This window comes from Solea solea, chromosome 3 (assembly GCF_958295425.1).
Source record: "Solea solea chromosome 3, fSolSol10.1, whole genome shotgun sequence".
Taxonomy (NCBI): domain Eukaryota; kingdom Metazoa; phylum Chordata; class Actinopteri; order Pleuronectiformes; family Soleidae; genus Solea; species Solea solea.
The window spans coordinates 21,801,620-21,828,089 of NC_081136.1; the positions used below are offsets into that span (position 1 = coordinate 21,801,620).

The following is a 26,470-nucleotide window of genomic DNA, read 5'->3' on the forward strand; positions in this document are numbered from 1 at the left end:
TTTTCTACACAGTGATTCTTTGTGTGTATTACTTTTACAATGACTGCACCACACTTTTTGGGTACATTGTCTTGCCTTGTGTCCTTTTGTTCCGCATCTGTAACATGTGACGATGACAACTTCATTCCTTTTATTAAAGTGTGTCTTGATGCTTTGTTTCACACTAGTTTTCATCACATTGTCCGTAGATTCAGCAGTTTTCATTTTTTCAGCTTCTTCATAGATTCTCAGTCTCCTCTTAAAGTCTGTGAATATAACAGTATCTTCATTTTGTGTTACATGGACAGCTAATGGCTTGAAAAAGTCTGGTAGTCCGCCAAGTATCATGGCTATAATAAGTCCATCACTCAGGGTTTCACCTGCATCTCTTAGAGCTGTGATCAGATTCTCTGCTCTTATTACATAGTCAGTAACACTCTCGTTGTCAGCCATGCGTAACTTTGTAAATGAAGTGTACAAGTTAATTATTCGTGGCTTGCTTTTGCCAGAATAATGCTCTTTCAATATTTTAAGGGCTTTCCTACCATCATCTGCAGCGTCGTGCCTTATTAATGACAGGCTTTTATCATCCAAAAGTCTTATTAACTCGGCATAGCAGTCGGCATTTTTCCGTGCATCCGCGGCTCGCTGCTCCTCACTAACCTCTCCAGGTTCACGTAGGATGGTCTCTTTTAATTTTTGGATGTGCAGGTGTCCAAGAAATCTTGTTTCCCAAAGATCATACTTCTCTTCGGTTCCATCAAAGAAGAGTTGTGGCGGCATCATTCCAGCCGCTCCTGTGTTCGGCATTTTGGCGCTTGTTTTTAGCTAGCGCTTATCTGTTCGCCTTTACCTCTGACTCACGCGTAATACTTCGCCGAGTTTCTTTTTCACAAAATGAATGTTACTTATCTCCAAGCCCACATCGTCTGTAGAAGCTCCGTGTAATACTTCGCGGTAAACTTCTCTTCTCCACGCTGTGGTCGCCGTTAAGCTTTTACCTTGACCAACTCCTTCTGGGCCCATAACCTGTTAAGCATGGTGCGCAATCTTCATCTTGCGTAATAGGAATAGACAAGGGTTATCTTCAGCCAACTGGCATATTTATTCATCTTGATAAATGTAACATTTAGGCAAAGTGAACATCCACCTGACATATCCCGCAATCGCGTCAACACAGGAAGAGAAACACATTTCCGGGGGAAGTAACATATCACGACAGGTGAGTTTCACAGTAAAAGCCCTGAGGTCAAAGTGTCATCTTACAACAATATTTAACAGAAAGGAATCGTCATTCATTCATTGTGAGGAACTCTCCAGATTCCTGACGCTGTGAGCGGCTGTGCGTCTTGGAGAGGGCAGGGACGCAGGAGGCGCGCAACAGCATCAGCATCAGCAGATCAGTCTATTTGAAGCCACCGGTTGAGATCATTCAACTCTCTCTCTCTCTCACTCTCACACAAACACACACTGGGATACAAATCGACGACTTCCATTTCTCCAGAAACAAAAGATGGAGATGTTTTTCCCCCCCAAAAGCGACGGAAGCTTCGGGTGAGTGGAAGCTTTGATGCTGCGCACTGAGCCCCAAACCCAAGAACTGTTCTCATTCGGACTGAGGGTGTGTGCGCGCGCGGCTCAGGTTCGCCTTCACCTCCGGACTGCACTTCGCCAACTGTCCTCTCCCCCCCGCTTTCCATCAAAGTCATGTCTGATACAGAGCGATGGGTAAGTTTGACGACAACGAGAGGATAATCCTCAACGTCGGGGGAACCAGGCACGAAACCTACAAGAGCACGCTGAAGACTCTGCCGGGGACGCGACTGGCGCTGCTCGCCTCCGACTCGGACATCGACTCGGTGCTGGATCAGCTGCAACAAGTCCCCGGCTTCATTGAGTACAACGCGCGCACCAACGAGTACTTCTTCGACCGCCACCCAGGCGTGTTTGCCTACGTGCTCAACTACTACCGCACCGGGAAACTGCACTGCCCCGCGGATGTGTGCGGACCGCTCTTCGAGGAGGAGCTCTCCTTCTGGGGGATCGATGAGACGGACGTGGAGCCGTGCTGCTGGATGACGTACCGGCAGCACCGGGACGCGGAGGAGGCTCTGGACGTGTTCGAGCTCAACGTGGACAACGGCGACGATGAGGACGAGATTGGGAAGAGACTTGGGATCGAGGACGTGGCCGCAGACGGGACTGTCAGCACGTGGAGGAAGTGGCAGCCGGTGATCTGGAACCTGTTCGAGGATCCTTACTCCTCCAGGGCGGCGCGGGTAAGAGCGCACTGTCACCGCTGCGTCAGGAGCGCACCAAACAAGCACAGTCACCAAAAAACATCCATCTCAACACACTCAGCTAATCCCAGGTCTCCCATCAGAAGAATTCAACTGATAAGTTGATGAGGTCTCAAAAAGTTTAGGTCCCGCAATGGTGTCACGTAACTTCTTTTCAAAAATGTCCTTTAGTTTGAATGACATTTTGATTTCAGGTGCAAATATATCTCTTCAAAATAAGCACACATGTTCAACTTGTCATAAGCAAACACTAGATTCCATTTTCAATTTGCAACCTAAAAAACAAATAATCAAAAATCAAAAACATTTCTTAAAATATCGCTTAAAAGTTTTTACTTGCAGGAGAAAATAGATTCAGCAAATAAAGGAAATCGTTTGACTCAAACATCACTGTTGTAAAATTTACTACAGCAAAATAAACAAAACACCAGCATATTATATATCAGCAGCTACTGATTGTCTTTGTTTACCTTGTATCTTGTGTCTTGTATCATGACGCTTTACTGCTTATGTTGGTCAAAGACCAAAGACACATGTACATTTCCTTTAAGAATACATCTGAATAGTAACCACTGTAACATTTTGTTATTTTGTGGAAACTACTGATTTTCTTGAGGAACTAATTACCAATATTTTTGCCTAACAGCAGTGGTAAGAATTTTACAGAATCTTAATTTTTATAGCTTTTAAATTTGTTTTTATTAAAGTTAGCGACGAGAAGAGGTAATGGGGAAAAACAGAAAATTCCAAAAGTCATGAAATCTCACATAAAAAGCTTTCCTGTTTGAGTGAGGTGGTAAAATTGGAATGCTTATAAAAGGTAAACATTTTCTTTTGCCATTTTTAATTTTAATTTTTTGTGTTTAAATGTGCTATACAGAGTCATGGATGGATATTCATAGCAGCTTTGCAGCGTAGGTGTGTAAGACATTTGCCAGACTTTAGGTTTTTGCTGTTAGAAACATTGTATAGAAAGAATATATCCAATATCTGCATTGCAGCAACATGTGACACCGCTGTCATTGTTTTTGAAGGTCATTCATGTTTTCATTTACACTTCTAAGATATAGCTCCCCTTATTTTGTTGTTAATCTATTTTTATTAGACGTTTTTTTTGGAGGAGTTAAAATTGCAGTCTGCCACAGCCTGGAGCCCAATCACATTTAAATTTAGATCCCCTCTACCTGTGAAGGACAAGTGCTCTGCTCAACTTGCCTCAGGCTGCTGGTTATTTCTGGGTAATGACTGGCAAATCATTCCCTCATCGCCAGTGTTTTACAGGACTGAATGAATGCTGGTGATGTCATGTCACGCAAATGGGAATGAATGAAACGGCTACCGAATCCATCATGTCACTGAAACTGCTGATTCAAAAACAAACGCTGCTGCTAAAATGTTACATTTCATCTGAGGGGACGTGAGCCTCTCATTTGTAGACTGAATAAATGCAGCTTCATAATCAAAATGCAGCAGTTCACCTAAGGCATTTCGATTGCATCCAAAATGAACAATTTAAATTCCCAATTCAACAAATACCTACAGTAGTTTACAGTATTTTAAAAGCCCTGACAAAGCATTCAAACAACTATACATTACAGTCAAGCGTGAAGGTCAGACTGATAATTAGACACGAGGCTTCAGCAAACAAACACAGGCTGGCATTAGCAAAAAGTGTGGCCTGGATTAAAATCTTTTTACAATCCATAGCAGTGTTACCTGGCAACGCACTGAGTTAAGTGAGTTCACACAACCACTCAGTGACAGTGTATATACCCTGAGAATCATGCTGGTGCTCGGTTAAGCTCACAAACACGACGGTGAAGGTGGAAATGATTCTTGCTCTAATTAGACAGCTTAACTCTCTTCACTTGTCCTTCATTAGTTCTAAATGAGTTGATGATGTGGGATCAAAGTTATTGCCAAACACGGATTCTCTCATTTTCTTCCCCCCCACTTCCTCTTCATTGTCTCCATGTGATTGTGTGAATACGATTACGCTGACTTGCAGGCGAGGAAGTTGTATTCATGGATCTATTGCGATCCACAGCTGAGACAAAATTAAATTCAATAACTAATTGTTTTGGGTGTATAAACCTGTTTTGAATTATGGAAAAACTAAAAAACCAAAGATATTCATTTTACAGTCATGGAAAAACCAAAGAAATTTAACTGAAATTGAAAAATAAAAATAAAAAAATCATCAAAATAGCACTTAATTTAATAAATTAAAATTTACTTAAAATATCAATCAGGTTTTGAGGTAATATGTTCAAGTAATAACACATAACTAGGACTGGACTTTAATTGTAAAATCTATGTTTTTTAAACCAGCGAAAGTTGCCAACCATTCCAGTTGAAAAGCTGCTAATGCATACAAAACTCAATAAACAAAATCCTAATTATCTTAGAGTTTGTGCTGCTTGTTCGTTGCAGCTGATGACTGGCGTCATTGATCAGTCAAAGCAGTTTACTCAATCGATATTTAATCGTTTCCTCTGTCAGCCAAATAAAGTCTGTCTCCCATCGATGTGTGTGTGTGTGTGTGTGTGTGTGTGTGTGGTCTTGGTAGTGACCTTGTCCTCCTTCTATAGTCCTTCAGCAAAGCTCCAGTGAGTATGAGGAGGACAGCACATTTTTAAATAGGTTCTAAATATCTAAAAAGGCATCCATCCATCCAAATTACGTTCACATTGAATGCAAATTGTTTGTTTTTAAAAAAAAAGTGTGTTTGTGACATAATAACAGTAGGTGTGGGAGTCGCCAGAGACACCACAATATCATATTATCACAGTATTGCGATATACTGAGTATTTGGGAACTCGTGTATTGCGATACTTACACAACAGCTCCAGTAAGAGTGAGCGCTTGGCGCCATCTAGTAGACTGAAACGTCAATGTTTTTCAAAAATACTAATCCACAAAAAGTTTCTTGTTTTTTGTGACATTAAACCAATTGAAAAATACATACGATAAAAGTAATAAAATATTGCCACACAAAATATTATGGTATTTCACTGTATTGATTTTTCCTCCCACCCCTATTTGATAGATATAGACATTAAAATATTGTTCAAAGATGATTTTCGCTGTTTATTTTGTTTGTTTTCCAGCATCTCAGCAGTGTGGCTGCTCTAATCTATCAAACATGTTTGTTTTTTTTCCCCCTAAATAAAAACAAAGATGTTCTAAGACAAACACCCACTGCTCTTGAGTCATCCAGTGCGGCCTCGGCCTGTGTAATACATGTGTGTAGTAAGGCTCTATATGTGTGTATCTAAGAGAAGGCCCTTGGGTGCACTAATCCATCCCCTGACAAGGCGTTAGTAACACGGAATTATCCTCCATGGTAATAAAAGGTGGTAACAGAGCAGTAATCTGTGTCCTCTTTCACAGTTCACCTCTGACCCTGGCATCATGGGGCGGACAGGATTAGTTATAAATTGCCCTTTAACTGCAATGACTTTAACCTTTAGTTGTAAATAAACTGGCTTTATGGATCATGTATGTCCTCCATCATATGACAAGCAACCAATCACCATTTGGAGAAAGGCTTTAAATCGTTGTAGTAAAATATGAAAGGGAAACCTACAGAATAAAACCCATTTTGAGGACATGCTAAATTTCCTTTGAATAGATGAATTAAATAAGGTTGTTGGTAAGTTTCATCGGCTCTGTGTTCGCAGAAGAGACAACGAATCAGTCAAGGTGGCCTGAGAAGAAAATATTGGACAGCAGTGAATCATGAACATCTATCGCTATAGCTGAAACATGCTATAATTAAATTGGACTGTTCATTCAATGAATGAATTGTGTCCGACTCTGCTACACTAGGTGGCGACTCGCCCCCCTTTCAGCTTGTTTGTAGTAGGTGATTTTAGGTTTGCCTGGCGGCTAGTTGTTAACATGTTGAGCCCCATTTTAGGTCTATCTACCATCTATGTACTTTAAAATATTGAATTATTTAAGCTGTCGGAGCATTAAATCTTTCTCCTTGTCTGAAATGTACCAACAATTTTACATTTATTTTTCTGTTGCAGTTCACTTTTTCTTCTGTGTACCGACTTCCGGGTTTAACCCGGTGCCATTTTAGAGTGTGCGACCTGAATTATTTGACTACTCTTCATATAGAGATTAATACTTGACACCAGATCACAACACAATGTGAAGCTCAGCTGTCTGAGGCTGTCAGGAAGCTGAACCCCCCCCCCGCCCCCAAATTCTGATCTGTCCCTTTAACCAAGTCCGCCTCACGAGTGTTCATGTGCCAGCAGTCAGTGGTAGCGGGCGTGTTTTTCTGGGCTCCCCACGCTGTTTCTATTGTTGTAGCCATCCTGTTCTCTTCTCACTCTCAGTGCTGCCTCTTTAATCTGCATGCAGTGTGTTTTTACAGCTGCTGATGGTGTGTTCATTTGTCTGAGTCAGATATAGGAGGGAGAATTGTTCGTTAATTGTTTTTCCTTTATATTTGTGTGTGTGTGTGTGTGTGTGTGTGTGTGTGTGTGTGTGTAGGTGTTTTACTATGTGTTAATCTGTTTGTTTGTCCCTCTCATGTCTCTGTAGTTGGCCGTTGCTGGATTGGGATGGTAACAAAAAAAAAACAGAAGAGAGAAAAAGAAATAACACCCACCACCATTTTTTTCTCCATTTCCCATACCTGTGCTCTGAGGCAGAGGTTCTGACTGATGCCTGACTGTGTAAAGCCCCCTCCCCTCCCCTCCCCTCCCATCACACCTCACCCTCACCCACGCACCCCCACCCCTTCCTCCCATGAGCCCATCTAAGACTGCAGCTTGCTTTCTGCCACTTAAGAGGTTAAAAACCCAAACCGTCTGGGTGCTGCCTGCCCGCACGCCTGAAGATACCAAAGCCAGGCTGCACGCTCAGCCTGCCTGTTGTCATAGCAACATCATTGCTCATCACCACGGCCTGTTTTCATTGAGATCTGTCCGGTTTGTGAAACTGATTGATTTCAAAAACCTGCTCAACCATGAACCCCTATTGCTTGGTAAACCCTTGCGTGCGAGCTTGTTAGTCTTGAACCATTGATGCAAACAAAAAAAGGGTGTCGGGGTGTCACTAACACGACCAATCCATGTGTGCATGTCTCTTTAAACTGCTTTCTTTCAGCTGTCAGAGGTGATACAGGAAGACGTGATGTCGCATTCTCACTCTCTGTTCCTCGTTTAATAAGGGCTACAGGTGCATGAGGGCCTGGCCCAGCTCATCACAAAGCCCCGCTGAATCACTCTGTGTAATGTGAGGTTGGAGAAAGCCAGGAAATGCAGCGGATCAACTGCAAATAGGCACCAAAGCCCTGCTGAGTAAATAGTCTGATGTGTAAACAGCAGCAGACGTGATGCTGGGTGGAGGAGCAGGGTAAATGGTTGCCCGAGTGTGGGCAGTGACGGTGTGCCGCTGGGCGTGTTTTTGTAGCTACTGCCAGTCACATTAATCTTACCTGCCAATCATCATCCTGTTCTGCTTTTCTTGACTATAATACCTCGGAGTAGAGTAGAGGGTAATTAGGAGACTACTGTTAAACATAATGTAATCTTTGAACATTTGTTGCTCACCAATGTGTGATGTGATGTGAAGCAAATGTTTTGATATTTGTTCTAACTTTAGGGAGAAAGTTCCAACCTGAACTTTAAAAATTCGCTCGATTTCAAAATAAACAGCCCAGAAGCATATCAGACTGTTTGAAGAAATGACTGTGTGGTCCAGCACTGGGCGCCTTGAGCACAGCTTATCCTCAGATAACATTTGAATGCCCATCAGAACAGTAAAACAGTGGGACATTGCTCTGTAAACTTTACAGTTAATGAAACCAGACTAGTTCATATTTCGATGGTATCTAATGAAAAGTGATGCTATAAAATGTTGGCGTACAGAACGCGCACCGTGCACATCAACGCGCAGGTTGCGTGTGCATCCCACACGTGTGGAACCGCGCACAAAGCTGGGTGCACGTGGACAGTGCATGCACAAACTCCACTACACCGATAGGTGGAGTATTAAGCCCCACTCACCAAGCAGAAGCACAAGTTATTTACTGTTGCTTGCTTACATCCATCACAGTAGATCTACAGGTTCACTGTGAAGGAAAGATCCAAGTTGTAAAGAAGAACTATTCATTAAAGCAATGACTCACTAACCAGTTACAATTAAGTTTGCATTGTTCAGTTGTTGCAGAAGTTGCTACTCTTGTTATCTTCTCATTTTCCTTTTTGTAATGGGAAAGAAGGATGCAGAAAACGAAAGAATGCAGCTTTGTGCTGAATTTTGGTGAAATATATTAGTTCCTGCACAGATCTTAATATCATGAGTGTTCAGGATCAACACAACTGAAGGAAGAAGTGTGTGTGTGTGTGTCTGCATACAGGAAGGAGCGAGAGAGACCTGTCAGATAGTTAATGAAGGACACTCAGTATGCATGATTGGACTTCTTGCCTTGCAGTTGCTTGTTATACACAGCATCCCATGAGGCCTTGCTCTCTGTCTGTGTGTCTTGTCTTTGTTGGTCTCACTTGTTCTCCCCCAGATGCATGGGGGGGTGATGTAATGATAAAGATAAGAGTGATGGATTGTGGGTTAACGCAGTTCAGTGATCGATGGAAAAGCAAGACCAATAGATGAGCTTGTTGTTGTGATTTTAGGAAAGTTTCTTTGAAAAACAATGCAGCAACGTGTTGGCATGACGTGCAATTGTTTATGAATGAAGCATTTTGAAGCATGAGACAAAAAAAAAACAACCCAAAAACTAAAATTGCATGTCTAACTCTCCACAATGGCGGTGCTCTTGTTTTTAGCTTTCCACAGGTGTTAATTCAACAACAGAGTATATCTGACAGGAGTGGATACAATTATTAACCCACTCCCACCCACTGTCTTTCAACAACAACAGCCAGGCCAAGCATAGCGGAGCACATCTGAAAAAAGAAGCAGCACAAGGGTTAGTCATCACATCGTGTGAAGTGATGAAACGTGTGTATGTACTGGAAATGTGAGAAAAAGAGAGTCTAAGTGTGTGACACTCGCACACGCAAAATGGAAGACATGGTGGGTTGTATTTACAAAATACATATGATTTCATGGTTGCCAAGGTTTTATTGCTCAATTAGGGATAATTCTGACATAGTATTGTAAACCACTAATTGTCTCGTATCAAATTCCATTGGGAAAATCAGCATTTTTAGCTCTCAGGAAACAGCAGCTGCTTGTCTACTGCTGTCTCATTTGATGACTTTTTTGCCACTTAGATAAATCCAAGTGAAGGACTTCAAAGTCACAATATCAAATATTTCAACGTACTACTGGAAGCAGCATTAGATTATTGGCTCCTGTGTTCCATGAGGTAAATCAGCATTTTTCTCAATGGACTTTGGTGTGGGAGAGTGAGCAGTTAAAAACTCCAGTTTCCAGTCAGAAAAGACTGTCTAATGGCAAGACAAAGTGTCCAGTATGAAGCTTTTTGTGAAGCTGTTATCAGTGAGAGCAAGCGTACAGCTCCCAGGCAGGTCCACAGAAACACAGTGGAGTCGGTATTGATAACGTGTCAGTACCTCATTCAACCAATCGTCAAAGAACCTGAACGAGCCCTTTAATGTCCATCTCAGAACACTGAAAGATGCTGGATTATACGGCACATATTTGCACTTCACAGTCAGAAGTGCACTTAGCTGGTGCATATACAGTTATGTTTAATGCATTTATAGATGTGATGGCATACATGCTAACGCCGTGCTCCTCCCATCTTCCCTGTACTTCCTGTCAACTGCCAGGAGGGGCCCCGATGAGGCCCATGAGCTCTGTGAGCTGGAACCGATGCGCTGCCTGTTTGAGCAGAATACTGAATAATTGATGCTTATCCATTCACTCAAAGAAAGATGGAACGCTTCCCAAGGACAATGGATTAACTGAAAGTTCTTCACTCTGGCTCTATTTGCCCAACCCTGAGGCCCATGCATTAAAAGGTAATTAATAAATCAGACCTTTATGCTGATTTGTGTCTTTCCTCTTCGCCCCAGTTGGCTCATTGCAACCGAGTAAAGCCAATCACAGCCTTGTGCAAAGCAAAACTCAGATAATGTTGGAGCTGGGAGCAGATTATTCCAGAGAGTTTCAGAGAGTCTTCCAGAGTCTATATAAAATATGTTATGAGACTGATGATTGTGTGTGTCATCTTGAGCAGTGATCTTCAGAATTGGAGGTAGTGTCAGGCTGTGTACATGCCTGTATTGATGTTGCCTCCGTTCTCCTTGGCCAAGTATTTTCAAATAAATACCTTCAATGTGCTGTAACTCATCACAGACTGCACGTTCTTCTTCACTGTTCTCCAAAATCTTGAGAGCAGAAACTCTATATTGTCCAAACCAAAGTATAAAAATATAAGGACATACACACAGATATGCAAAGAATATGTCATTGAATATTGGAATGCAATTCCTTTGTATATAAATAAATAAATAAATAAATAAATAAATCTATCTTTACTGGGTCAAATGACTGTGCAATTGAAGAAGGTTTTTAGTAGCTATGACTCCGATCGACTGTAAAGTGAGAATCTAATTTTGTCTATTACTGCTTTATCACTTTTTTACTGTACTACTATATTTTGGCACACTTTTTATCTGTGACTTTAAAGGAGTGATCTAAAACTGCAGATCCTTGTTTTTCCTCTGCTTGATACATTTTTGAGCAGTACTGAGGCTTTTTATTGTTCAGTATTTCTGATGCTTAACAGCTAGCTGCTCTCTCCTGGCTCCGCTGGCATTGCTTGTGTTGCTGTTCCATAAGCTGCGTTAATGGGCGGGTGGTGCTACAGACATAAACACCCATTTATTTTGTGAATATCAGTGTATATATCAGAATATTAATGAAGCCAGTATTTCAATTATGGGTGAGCCAATACCATATTCAGTATCGGTCTGATACTAGTCAAAATTGGTGGATTGTATATCGGACTGATGCAAATCTGATACAATCCAAAAATCCTCCATGCTGCATGTTTCACTGTGCACAGAATGTAAAAATGTAAATAAAAATCAGCAACAACATTTTAGCTGAGTCATGTTGTGGGCTGTTTGTTTCTGCTTTAAGGGAGAAGGATGTTTGTTTACACAGTTGGAGAATTATGTCTTTGAAATAGCTTGAAATGGCACAAATGTGTTGTTCACAGTTGAAAAGATCTAAAATGACTGTATTAGACTGATATCATTATCGGTAAATACTCGAATGGTATCATGCCATCACTAATTTCATTTCAACATGTTTCTTTAATCTGTGCTGACACGTCATGGACATTTGATGACTGAATAGAATACATTTCTTACATATAGCACCTTTAATATTTCTTTTTATAAAAGGTTTTACTTTATAAAAAGGCAAAAAGCTCTTGTAAATAAACACAGTATATATATATTTCTCTCAGTCTTCCTCCTTTGTCTAGGGTTTGATAACGGTCACCTAGCAACTGAAGGCTGTTGCAGTCTAATAAGCCTCACAGCCTTTTGTAGTTTTGAAGAAACACTAACCCACTGCTCAGATTAGCTCACGTTTAGTTGGACTATACCGCAGAGCCTTGCAGACATGACAGGCAAAGATCAGTGCACATGTTCAGAGAGCTGCTCATTCTCAGACTTGTTTATCTGCCACAGTCACAGTTATAGCACGGCTCTCCGTGACAGCCGGCAGCTCAGCTCTCTCCTCACAGCTTTAGTTTAAAAAACCTTATCCCAAATAAACACAGTGGGAACACTGCACCTCCGAGACACAGCTGAGGATCAGACTGCAAAGTGAAAATGTCACATCAGCAAAGAGATGACTGGAGCGTGATGTGCACAGATGCAGTTGTCATCTTGTAATCATGCTGACAAGCTGTGGGATTAACCCTCTGTAACAGCTTTGGTTGCAATAGAAGCTGTAAAACGTGTTTTTCGTTCCCTGTCCACACACAGCGGGGCGCGGTAATGGACTGGATGTCGCCGTTTCCATGGTGTCTTTGTCTGATGCTAATTGGGTTCTTGTTGCTGTGTCGGGTCAACCTCTGGCTTTTTATTTCTGCCTGCTGATCATTTACTCCCAGGTTCAAAGACTGAGACTTTAAAAGAAGAATGCAGCCACATCTGAGCAAACCTGTCTTAATTATAGGACACACCAAATCACAATAAGGACACAGGTGGACAGCTGTAAAAGACCAAGGGTTTAGATTTGTCTTTGAGAATCTGATCTTCCTGACCAACTGTTCACACTATATATTGCAAGTGATCAGATTCGATCTGCATGGAAATCTGTGCCTGTCCTAAAAGGTTCTGCGGAATGGTGCAAACTTTCTTCAGATTTTTAAACTAACTATTCCACTTTGTTTATCGTTTAGTATGCCTCCAATTAACTTCCGTCTCTCTGGATCTGTCGTTGTTGTCATTCACGTCGCGCTATGAGGGATGCCGAATCCAAGCATGCAAATACGATATAGTAACACGGGGGGTTTTATTCTGAAAAAACAAAACAAAGAAGCCAACACTTAATGGGTTTGACTTCATGCCCCGCTCTTGCTGAATTCTGCTGAACTGAAGTGTTGCGTTGCCTCATCCGACAAAAATACAGCAGTCACAGCACAACACATCGACTAAAATGAAAGCATATTGCTTTTGATGCCGAGATGGAGACGGAAGACACTTTGAAATCTTATCTGAGCGACCGAGAAGTTCAGATTGAAACAAATCCGTGAAAATCGCTCAGAATTGCAGTCGAAACCACCTCAGTATGTGGTTTGAATCAGCTTTGGAAAAAATGATTATTGGCCCTTTTGTGTTTTTTTGCTCCCACCTCTGGAGCCATTTCAAAAATTAAATAGATACCTGCACCATTGAGGTATTTTGAACAGAATGTGAGTGTCATGTCAGTTGTATGGATTTATTTTTGAAAGGAAGAAAAAACAAAGCTAGTAAAACTAATGCAGGGTTTACAGCTAATGTGAGCCAGTCTTGCCAACTCCTCAGTAAACAAAGTGGCTGTCCTAAAAGAGATATTTTATTTTTATTTTTTACTATTTTACTATTATTATTAATATATATATATATTTTTTTATTATTATTAGTGTTATTTTGTTTTTTAGTGCAGTCATTTCTTTTACATTTACGGATGAGCCATTGGTGGTTTCATTTGCATTCTGGACGCAGAGGGGTGAACATCTGCTCTGACGCCGCACAGCTGGGAGTGACTACTGCCCGAGGAGAAGACCAGGGGACCGGCCCACGGCAGCACCCGCTGTTTGTTGAGAAGTAAAACAATGACGTCAGACTCTCCAAAAGTCTCCAATAACACTGGAAGAAGTCGCTAGATTTTCGCTAGATATTTGCTGTTTTGAAAAAGCAAGCATGAAGTTAGAGGACCTCATGTGTGTTTGCAGAAGTGATGACATTTACGAGTTTTTTGGAACGCATCTACTAGTCAAAGCTTAACACGCTATTGATTCAGCAGAAGTGATGACATTTGTCAGGGTCTTTGAATGCATTCCGTTAGCTGCTCCCATGAGCTCAACACACTGTGAACCCTACATTATTTTCAATAGCGATAACTTTGAATAATGCAGCTTCCTGCCAAAATGGTGTGTTTTTAGTTCCATTTGATGATGGGATTGCATGACATCAGCTACCAGAGCTCTATTGGAAAACCAATAAATGCGCATCTTTTCTTACTTATTTCTGTGCTGTGTGTCATTTGAGAGGACAGTCACGTTCAGATGCAAGACACTTGTGAATATGAACCCTCAAATCTGATCTGTAATGAATCACTTTATTTGATGTGACTCATCATTACATGTGTGTTTAGCACCACTCTGCCAATAAGCATTGTCCTCAATAACCTAATAAAGGAATTAGATATTTGGGTATGTAGAGTGAGCATGTATGAGTCAAATGAAGATATTTATTGATTTGTCATATTGGGGGAAAAAAAAATAGATTGAAAGCAAGAGTAAACTTATGGGTCTTTTTAATACAAGATCAATGCAGCACGTGTGTTGAGAAATGCTGTTCTTTTATTTCACTCCTCACGTTGGTAACATCAGGTGCACAAAGCTGCTTTCAGACAGGAGGCCTTCACCCCTTGCCACGTCATTTTCTTTCAGGAGAAGCAAAGCACGATGGTTGCTAAGGTACCGTTTACATAGTTATTTTCCACTGCCACCTGAGTTGGCAACGGTCTGAACTTTTATAGTTTGTCACGTTGCCTCGTCTTGTGACCATGGCAACCACAGAATCCACACCAAGGTAAAATTATGAAGGAAGTGATTTTTTTTTTTTTTTTTTTTTTTTTACTGCTTGTTGACGTTCTTATATTAATCACCTCTTCACCAGCAGTGAGCTAACAGATGCTTTTTAAAAATGACAGTCTTGGATGTGATTAATCACCTGTTAGTCTGTTAATATTCTAGTAACACAAACAGCCATGTCCTGTAAACACTTGCATAATCCTTGATGGTAATTGTGTCAGATTAGGATATTGTGTCTTGTACACTGATATACAGTCACGTTGTTACTTGACCAACAGATATCACCGACTATGAGTTGTTACCTGATACCTGTAATCTATTATTGGCACAACATCGGTATCAGATGTTGTATTATCGGATATGGACAAACAATTAATAACTAAAGCAATAGGCAGAATCGGAGACTACTTCCTTGACTTCTATGCTGGCACCCTCACATGAGTTTATTTATTTTGCACAATAAAGAAAATCTGCTGTGACATGAGTATGGAAATATCAAGTTAATTTCGCTATACAAAAGCAAATACGAAAACATAGATATTGGTATCGGTATCAGTTATTGGCTCCAGCACCTACGCTAAATCGGCAAAATGTCCAATATCGTCCATTCTTACTTGGAAGGAAGCGAGGCTGGGCTAGACGACACCTCAAAATAAGACTGCAAACAAACAATGGCATTTCAATTGATTTCATCATTGATTCAGTACTTGCTGTGTTGTTATCAGACAGGCCTACATGAAGAAAGGTCAACACCAACTTCATCACTTATGTTAAGCTTCACTATTTGTTTTTTAAATGCCCAGTACTTTTCACTTGCAGAGTGCTCTGTACTCACATTGGTCAAAAACACATCATATATGGCAGAAAAATAATGGGCCAGACTATCTGTCGGGAGGTCGTGATGTGTCCCAAATGTGGCCTGGATTATTATTCACGATGACACACTTGGTATAATTTTTTTTGGGGGGGGGCCAATGAGTCCCTACATCTGATGGATTGTGCTATAATCGTACTAATGATGTGTAGTCTGACCTCAGCATAAAGACCTTCATGGAATCATGGAACTCTCAATAAACTGGAGATTAAAATAATAATATACTAATACTGGGGATAAAAGAAGAAAATTTAAAAAAAAGTATTTAGTAAAAGTAATTAAATATTAAATAAGAGTACTTTAAGCATGGAAATAGGTGCAGAATTTGTGTCAGATCCTAAAATTAAGTTAGTTGTTAACTAACCTTTAGCCATTAATTGACATTTTTGGTTGCAAACATATCCTTTGTTAGGCTTTGTGGTAGGATTGGTGTAGCATTGCAGCAACAAATACTGTATGGTACAGGTCTGTTCCAGTAACTATCTTTGTCATTTGGAATAAGTTGGCAGCAGGTTTTTTTTTTTTTTTTTTCAAATGTATCAACAATAGCAATTGATTTGTCTTGCAGTATGAACACTTGTTGATGAATACATTTTGGCTTGGCATTTTACAACCAACAATAAAATAACACGCTATTGATCCCATCCCTTGGAAATAAGTTACGTCTTTGTATTTATTTGCTCTCACTCAGATCTACTGTAAATTGCGGTGGTTCAGAGAGAAACAACAACAACCAAAAATTCAGTGCTCTCTAAGGTACCTTATCCAAGTGCTACGTCTATTTTCTATGGAAGTGGAAATACTGTTAATTCAACCCCTCTCAGAACTGTCATGGGTCTCACTGGATGATGATGATGATGATGATAATGATGATGACGACATATGGTAATGCAAGCTCTGCCAGTCTGAAATCGACTGGACTTAGTAACAGTATCCTCCCAGGAGATCATAGCTCTTGACTGTACCAAGAGTTGTGCACAGTCAGACAGGAAGTGCAGATCTGGACAACATTTATTTTCCTTTGTAGAGTAAGTTTCATTAAAGTCAACGAGTACTTACGTAAGTACTTAACAAAGACACCAAGCATTGGGTTGTGTGGCTGCTTAACCACTGTGCCAGTCCCTGTTTGTCACCCACGGGCAGGAAGGTCCTTCGGCACAGGTGTTGCCCTCATCCTCTTTCTAATGCCTTTGAGCAAGAAGCAAAGTTGGGACAGCTTTGCGTCATTTTGGGTAGATAATACTCAGAGGTCTTACCGATACATACCGACCCAAACACACCATAGTAAAGGGATAAATGCACCAGGGTTCAATTTAAATGCACCACACAAGCCTCAAAGAAAGAACATTATTTGGCAGGATTGGTCATTTTATTGACGTTTTTTTACATACTTACCTCCTTAACTTACCTTGAAGGTCAGTTAAAAGGATGAACATGATTCTTACAATTACACAACTGTTGGATTATTAGGTGTTTATTTCAGAATTCACTTTAGCAAATTAGACTCACACTTTAAATGAAGTAAAAACATCTATGTCATTTGTTGATTTAGCTTTGCGGACTTAAGAGAAAGTTAGCTGACCCTGTCGCTCAGTGCAGTGCAGGAGTCTTTGTCTGCCTGAGTCTTCTTCTGTGGTTCATTGAAACTGACCTGGCACAACCAATCTTATTAGTAATCCACTGCTGGATTCAGGCTCCTGGGGAGTCACCGGAGCGCTGCAGCCTCTTCCTCCTCCTCTCTGGGTTTGCAGAAGGAAGAGTATATTCACGCCTGAGTGTGTTTACTCTTCAATAAAAACCACAAGGGTTTTGCTGGTACAAAGAAGGAAGAGGTTAAAAGTCCTGTGCCTGAGGAGATTTGTCTCTCCTCACTGCAACACTCAACCTCCGGCAGGCAGACATTTTACCTGACATTTTCATCCAAAGTAGTTGATGGTGAGGCTCCGCAGAACATGATGTTCATCCACCATTTAGAACGCATGATTTATGTACATACAGTAGATTTTGCAGGTATGGAGGTGAGTAACGTGATAACTCGTGTAAAATATAACACAACGTTTATCGCAATTAGAGGTAGACAATCATTTGGGTTACTTAATTTATTTATTATATATTTATTAATCATCCACTTATTACAAACTACACATTTTTGTTATTGACTTGATAAATGTTGGAACACTTAATTATTTATTTATTTTAATCTTCTTCTTCTAATAATCATTTATGGCAGGGCGCATACTGCTGCTTCAGAGTCCTTAATCACAGTTTGAATTTTGACGACCTGTTTGATGTAGGAAATATTTAGTTTATACATCATTTTTATTGACGATACTGTACATATTTACACTGCAGTGCAGACATAAAATGTAGATTGGAGAGGGTGTTCTTCAATGACTGTTTATGGAAGTTGAACTATTTTTGGTTTTATTTGTATTATTTGTTATCTCATGGATAGTAAATTAGCTAAATATATGGGCTAAAAAAAAATCAGTCGACCTCTAATTGCAATCCCAATTCCAAACATTGTTAATGCATTGGTTCCCAAATTATCTGGAACATAAAATTAAACCTATGTGGTAGTTTTACACGTGTTTTCACAGCAACAGCCAGAGATTGAAAGTCAAAAAGTGTCTGTTACAAAGCGGCAGCAGTCTCAGCACTGGATAATTATTACAAGGTGACAATAATGAGCTGTAATAACATACATGTCACCTCCACAATGTATGAGAGAGGGCGAGGGAAAGAGAGAGCTTTAGTTAACTGTGGCTGAAGCTTTCTGTTTTGTTTCTGGCACATCTGTCTTGCAGACCCTGGTTTTTCTTCACTGGTATGAATATGGATATGAATGTTTGGTATCTTTTGCCATGCTTTGCTGCAGCTCACTGTGTTGGACTAACTCTTCTGGCAACCGGTGTGTTGAAGCGCTACCAAAATGAGATATCGACAAACACGGCAAGATCCCCTGATATGACTATTGACTAACAGTGGTCTCAATAGGCTGCTACCAACTTGATTTCTTGCTTTTATGTTTATTTATTTTGCTTAATAAAGAAAATCTAAATCTGCTGTGACACGAGTATAAACAATATTATGTTAAATTCACTACAGAAGAGGCTAGATGACTGTTGCAGCTGGGCGCAGGGAAAAACGTGGTTTTCTTATTGGTTATCAGTCCAAGCACTCCTGATATTTCGGCATATCAGATATTGGCAAAAAGTTCAATATCGTGCCTCACAAAACAAATTTATATTTCCTTAATTGCTGAAGGCACATTAGGATTATTTCATGACTTATTCCAAAAAAGTGTGAAAACTCATTTTGTGCTTCTCGCAGAACAGTGTGAGTAACAAACAATTAAATTGCCTATAAACATCTGTTTATATACTGAAATTCTGCTGTAACAGCCCTATATTTATTTTTTATGGAACTTGTTTTTTTTCCACTTCTGTTTTTGTTCTATTCTGGTTTTATCTTTTGTTTTCACATTGTTTCTATGGAGGGCTGAAACAATTACTCGATTACTTGATTAGTAATCGATAACTAAATGAATTGTCAAACTATTTTGATAATCTAACAACCCGCTTGAGTGTCTTCTTAAATGTTTCTTTGCTCCATATAACAAAGAAATAATTTAAACAGAATATTTTTGGTTTGTGATCAAAACAAAACATTTGAGAAGTTAATATACTTCTATATACTTCAATATACCCCCATGTCAATGTTTTTTTTCTCTCCTGTATAGGCTTATTGTTGGTATCTGATATGTACCTTAATTTATTCCATTAAATTCACATTGAAAGATGCTAATTAAGTTTATTTAACTACACTGAGAATAGCATGACTTGTATCGAAGAAATTCACAGAGTTTTATGAACTTTTATTAATGTATTAATATTTGATTAATGTCATAATATTTGACCAAATGCCTAAATATCCATTCTACAACAGCCTTTGAAACAGATGCCATATGTAAGACGTATCTTATCTCATGTCACGTTATTGGTATAATATTGATGCATTGCCCAGCTCTAATTTGATCATATCTCGTCACTCGTGGGTGTGAAGCTTTGCCACCTGTTCCTTGAACACTGTTGTGTGACAGTTAACATGAATTAAGTGGAAATCAGATGTACTCAGTGTAAAGGCTAACAAGCATCTGCTTCCTCAGGCTGAGGAGCCATTTTAAAAGCTGGAGTTCAGTGCTGCTCTCTCTCTGTACTACGCCTGCTGTTAGGACAACAGTGTGTGTCTCTCTCCTGTTCAGCTCCTACACACTCTTATGTGTGTGTGTGTGTGTGTGTTTTCATCCGAGCAGCTGCACACCACTGTGTGCCAGCATCTAATGCCTCCTGGCATGTGATGTATCTTAAATGACCCCTGCTGCTTACTGTCAGAAGACTGTTGGAAGTCATCACGTGTCTCCGCTAAATGGCTGTTTAATCTGCCACCTACAGTAGTTCCACAGTTCATTTCAGCGCAGGTTGACTGGCACGCCGCCTCAACACTGCTGCTCATGGTAAAAGCAGTGATTGTTGCAGCAACGTAGGGATGCAATGTATCAACAATGATACATTTTGATGATACGATATTTTTCAGTTTTGTTTCAGCGCTGTCAACCGATTAAAATGTAATCAAGTCAATCACAATAATAGGCTGGGATTAATCAAATGAATGGTGAGATACAAAAATTTACTGTTTGAATAAAAAAAAAAATCCGGAAGCCTTTTAAAGCAAAACTACCAGAGAATGTAATTCAACGTGTTATCCGTGTCTCTTAGATCTTCCTTAATTATACACTATATATATAATTCTTAACTAAAAGCTTGGGAAAATTTTGCAAATTTAATTGGGGACCCAAAAAAAATTCTCGTGACCCATCCAGTCTTTGGGAATCACTAAGTAAGTGAATTAACTTCACTTGATCATGTTTAGCTGGATACTGATGAAATATTGTACTGTAGTTTTTGTTGCGATGTATTTAAGGTTGGACCCTAAATAGTAACTTTTGTGTGTGTGTGTGTGTGTCCCTCACCATTCTCTGTATATCCAAAATACTCCGATACCAATGACACTAGATGTTTTTTGGGGGAAACAAAGCCTAAGTACTCGGTCTCTTGGACATTGTTTAGCTACATTAGCTCAACAATTTCTTTTCAGTGGCAACAAGCATTAAGAAGCAAGGAGATCATGGCACAGAGCCAGCAGATCCAGCTGGTTTTCTTGAACATTTCCTTGGGTCCACCACTTGGAGCCAGAGACAGTCCATGCAGTGGAAACATCTGCTGTTGAGGACAATCAGGATGAGAGCTTCTATACCAAGGGCATCCAAATGGGAGACTATGTTGACAATGGCCCCATAACCACAAACCTTTGTAACCTTTTATTACTCATTCAAGTTTTGTTTTACATATCTCATTAAAGTATAGTAAAAGAGACATTTGACAGATACAACTGACATAGTTATTCCCTGTGTGACTTTGTTAATAATAACATAAAAACTCCTCTCCAGTACTGCAGAGTATTATGATTATACTGTGGTCTTGTAGAGCTGCTAAAGACAAATCCTTTTTTTAGGGCAAAAATGTCTCAGGGTAAATTAGGGAGTAATTAGGGAGCCTTGATCACTGAATGATATGTAGGTATTTTCACCTGCAGAAGCTGCCTTTATTTGAAATAATATATTTCACAAAGTCAATGTGTAATGGAGCACTGTGAAGCATTTCATGAAGCCTGGAAATGAGAAAAGAAAGGATGAGAAGGAGGAAGGATTGAACAGGCAGATGGCAGGAAGAGGAGCTGAGAAAAGCAAAGTCACTGTGTGCCTCGAGTTCTTTCCAAAAAACCTCAGATATCACTTTCACCCAGATGCTGAACTGGGTCTGATTTGGAGATAAACAGATTGACTTTGGAAAGATTACATTCAGAGCTACAGTAGCAAAAAGCCAGAACTGTTGCTAACCTCAGTCACATTTAGATGTGATGTGCATTTAGATAATGATTGCTAAGAAATACCAAAGAGTAATTGTTCAGTAATCATATATTGGCCATCACCTGCCCTGATTTCAAAGTATTGGCATATGTGTCTACTTCTCCTAGGTTGCAGGGTTCACATTGTACCACAAATAGCTATTTCATAATAAAATGTAGTGATACTATGATCTCATCTGAAAGTGACAGAAAGACAATACACTCCACCCCACTCTCCAGGATCATATGTCCCACTTGTACATTTCTGTAAACCACAGATATGTGTGAGCTCACGTTTCTGAAACAAAATTACATTAAAATATCCCAGTCATCCACCCATCCCCCCCCAAATACACATATTGATATTGATCATCACTCCTTCATGCACACATGATATTTAAATGTGACATACTAAGTGCTTGAAAACTTTGTAATTAACAACTACAGAGCATGAGAGCAAGTGAAAGAAACGCAGGGTCCACAGAGTGTTGACGTTAAAGGAGTGGCTTCAAGAATGATTCAGGAAAGCTTTTTACAGCATTCGACTGACTAAATGCTTGTTGCTGCCACCACTTCAGTAAGTGTTTTTAAATCAATGCAATCCATTAATATATCAGTATATATATATATGTATATATATGTATATATATATATGCATATGGAGAGTTGCATCAACTTTTTATAATCAAACGAATATTCATGCCCATACCAAACCATTTTAAAGGTATAAAGCTATACATACCAAGTGTGTTGCTCTTAGTGAAATATTATCCCACTATTTATGTAGCAGGTGTTTATGGAAGCATAAAAGAAATAATAATTAGGTGATGTGTGAGATCTGCAGGGCTGCAGTAGCATATTTAAATGCTGTGGTGTGTCTGCTCGCACGCGCAACCCAGCACGTAAATATAACCTTCTCTTGTCTGTAGCACCCTAGTACTCACGGCAATTATGCTATTCACTCTCTGCCAAGCTCTGCCTCAAACCATGACTCCCTTTCCATTAGCAGTCACTTAAGCAGCGTACTGGAGGAGGTTAGTGGAGCAGTGGAGAGGGTCTCTTACACACTCACTCATAGTAGTGTGTATAATTGGCTTTTGGAATGCTGAGAAATCTTAATCTGAGCCCCATCTTCATATCTTGTATCATTGAGCTCCTGCTCCAGTTTTTCAGCAGATGTTCTCCATTTCCTCTTTTCCTCATTGCAATTCAGGGTGACAAACGTTTGTGTTCCGAGTCGGAAGTTGGAGCTGGGAGTGACGCCTTCCTCGAGTTCACTGGGATCCAGTTGAAAAGTATATTTCCCCATTATGGGACTAATTAAGGATTCATCTTATCTTAACAATCTTATCTCCCCTCGTCTCATCTTAAATGCAATCTCGGGCTAGTCACTGTTATTAATACCAGTCGAGTAATACCAGTTCATGGTATTTTGTGTGCACAAACAGTGTAGTAACGTTTGCATGTTAAAAATGAAACAGTCCTATTTGTACGACTGATGTACATGTGAAACAAATACAAGAAGTGCCATTAATGGTCAAAGTAACAGTGTTTGTATGGTCCCATGTTGGCTTTGATGAGGTTTCTGAGTTGGAAATTCCAAGTTTGGACTACATATTATGGAATGCACCATGAGAGCTGGCGTGGTGTTTTGTCATAATTAGCTATTCTATGTGGATAAAAAGGATAGATACCCAGTGGTCAATATTATCTTCAGTGGTTTGGAAATGGCAGAGCACAGCTCATTTCTGCTGTAAATCCAAAAAAGAAATCACAAAGAAGCGTCCACAAAAGTCAATTCTACTGCTCAAAATACCCAGTTCGGCAGTTTAATGGGATAAATTCCTCTTGTCCCCGCCCACCCCTGCACTGCTGCTGTATTCACAAAAAGATCCCTCAGAGGAAGAATAACAACAACAATCACCAAAAGTTATGAACCGCAATTATTTGCTGTTTATGCACGAGATTTATAGACCTTATTCTCATCTTAAATAAGTAAGTAAAAGTCTAAGTGCCATTTTTTTTGTGCAAGACTTCCAGTTTGGTTAGTTGGACAGGTAACGTAGTCAGTGGTTGCTATAACAGTTGGTTTAATCCAGGAGTCTCAAACTCAAATGACCTTAGGGTTATAGAGCATCTAGTCAGGTCAGGTGGGGGCCGGTCAGGTGGAAAAAAAGGAAACCTTTTTGGAAAAAAGCAATTATTCAGTTGGGGTGGGCAGTAAAGATATATTTGTGACAATAGATATTTCACAGAATTTCAAAATATTGTGTTGACATGAAAGAATATATAATTCACAATATAAATGTATTCATAATGCAAAATTAATTTATTACTTTACAGAAAAAAATTACAGAAATAGGTTGGCCACCGGAAAAAAATCAGGAGACCACATGTGTCCCGCGGGCCGCAAGTTTGACATCTCTGGTTTAAGCAAAGGGCTTTAATGGAATGGGAAAATACGACAGGAATGTGGATGTGAAGCACCATAAGAGCTTTTCCCTCTTTTTCCTCCTTTTTGAGTGTTTCGATGACATTTTCGAGAAAGCAAACTCAACCTATGTGAACAAAATGAATACAGGAAGTGCAAAAATAGGAGGTCGGACCCTTTCTAACTTCTACGAAAATAAGTTCTTTATACATTGCATTGTAAGCTCCGTGAATACTTACGTAAAAGTATAAAAAGATAACTTGCCTTTATGATTTAAGATTTCAAATGTATTATTTATTGATTCTCTTATTCATTTTTTTTTAACCCATCTTCACTTTTTAGTTTTGCAGTATCCTCCAACTGAAAGGTCGGGAGTTCGATCCGTGGCTTCTCTAGCCTTCATGTTGATGTGTCCCTGGGCAAGGCTCTTGCTTTCTTTCTTTCTCCTGGAGGCAGCGTGACATCTACTTATATGTGCTGCATGTATATGTATGAATGTGAGTGTGGCAAAACTGTACTGTGGAATATTTTGTATGGTTATCTAACCAGGAAAGTGCTACATATATATATATATATATACATATATATATATATATATATATATATATATATATATATATATATATATATGACTATGCTGCGTCCTAATGCCTTTCAGTTTCTGGTTCAGTGTGGTAGAACTACCTTATTGTTTTCTTTTAATGTTTTTAATGTGTCTTGACACCTCCTTCAGGATAATCATTATAAAGTTGAAGAGGTTGAAGTTAAATGTTAGGCACTGGACCTTTAAGATGAACCTGTCATGACTGTTGCCGTCTCTCGCATGTGCAGCGTCTCACTTTAGCTTTTGATCTTTTGCTCCGTGTCAGTGAGTGCGGGGTGATGGGAGGCCTGTGACACTGGAGGAGCCCTGCACTGACACCATCTGTGCAGCTCTGGCCCTCCATGCTCACTGTCACATGATGAGACTGACGTCAGCGCACCACCATAGACAGCCATGCATATACAGTACACGCCTGTATTTACTGTATATATACACTAGGTTTATGGCCAATGCCTGTTCAAGCCAACTATCTGTCCTGGCCCAGAATTAATTATTATATAAAGAAAGTGAAGGCATGTGATTGAGGGAGTGTGAGGGGACTGCAGTACAGAGATGATCACATACAAACCTTCACTGCCAGCTCCATTCAAAATACAATAATAACGATTGTTAGACTGTTATAGATCATTGTTTTTGAATGTGCTGACTTGCTGACAATGTCACATGTTGATGCTAATACACCGTTCAACTAAAGCTAAATCAAATAGACATATCTGCTATTGTAATTTCTTCTGGACCAGCTACAGCTGAATAAACATGCATTGAGAAGATAAATATTATCTATCCTTAGACAAGGAAATCAGGTTCTTAAGACCTCTTAAATGAACACAATGTAGGATTTCAACTTTCAAATAATCTCCAAGATTATTTTGATGATACTTTGTCTGTGTCCATGCTACAAAAATTACTACAACAACTTTGTTGTAGTAGATGTTACTTTATGACACTGTATTTAATCCCATACAATCTCCAAAGAGTCCAAAGAGAAAAGCAATCAGTGCATCTACATGCATGTTAAAAGTCAGATTTTAGTTGGATTGAGGCAATAAATTGGTTTTCTTAACATCACGTAAACATGTCAGTCCGATGGATAATGTGATACATAGCTGACAGGGACACAGGAGCTGCTAGACTACTTTTTTTGCTAAGTTTGTATCACTTGCTGAAAGTAAATTCAAAAAAGAGGATGTTAAATACCAAAGCCACAGCATAACACTTGGAGGCAGCAGTGGATAAACAATTCTGTGTGCCATGATGTAAAAATCATTGATTTTCCAAATGGACTTTGGTGTGAGAGAATTAGCAGTTAACAAACTTAATTTTCCAGTCAGAAAAAACTGTGTAATGGTGAATTAAAGTTGTGATTATTATAGATTTCATAGACTTAAACTGGTGTTTGTTAAGTAGTTAAAATCAGTTTTTTCTTGTTTCTCCACTGTTTTCACTGACAGCAAGTTGTGTATATGACACACATTGTGGCATTACACATGAATCAAGGTTATAGGTGAGAGGAATGTGCTCTCTGTCCTCACTGTACAAGGGCTTGCTCATATTAGATGAACCCTTAGGTCTTGCATGAATCATGGGCTTCTTGCCCCCATGGCTCTGACTTTAAGTGTGAGTCCAATCCTGCTGTTTGACCTCAGCTCAGTTTGTTATGCATGACTGTCCCACTGTGACAAACTGCAGGCTGCCACATGTAAACATCTTTCTCCTTCAACCTATAAACCCTGGTATTTTGGAGGAGTTTCTCTGCTCATTCCCGCTTCAGTGGCTCTACTAACGAAGGGCAAAACAAGTGGTAGGAGACTCGAGATGTGTGCATTCTGTGGATCGTTTCCATCTGAAACTACCCAGATGTCACTGCATTGTTATTTTGTTCCCAATTTAAATCCTGGTGGCATTTGCCTTCCTTCAGTTCAAAGACATGCAGATTGGGTTTAGGCTATTGGAAATTCTTAATTGACCATTGGTGTGAATGTGAGAGCGAATCGTTGTTAATCCGTGGTCGACTCATGACTGGGATTTTGCACATTTGGTA

The 26,470-nt window shown here is 39.7% G+C and overlaps 1 protein-coding gene across 3 annotated transcripts in view; it reads left to right on the plus strand.

Annotated features, from left to right (window-relative positions):
* Positions 1–1,344: 1,344 nt before the first annotated feature.
* The window catches only part of kcnc2 (potassium voltage-gated channel, Shaw-related subfamily, member 2), an 85,350-nt gene continuing 60,224 nt past the window's right edge, over positions 1,345–26,470 (plus strand). For all 3 annotated transcript variants that reach the window (XM_058624997.1, XM_058624999.1, XM_058624998.1), the window contains exon 1: positions 1,345–2,258. In XM_058624997.1, coding sequence (XP_058480980.1) covers positions 1,704–2,258 — 555 coding nt within the window. In that variant the 5' untranslated portion in view covers positions 1,345–1,703. The remainder of the gene's footprint in view (positions 2,259–26,470) is intronic.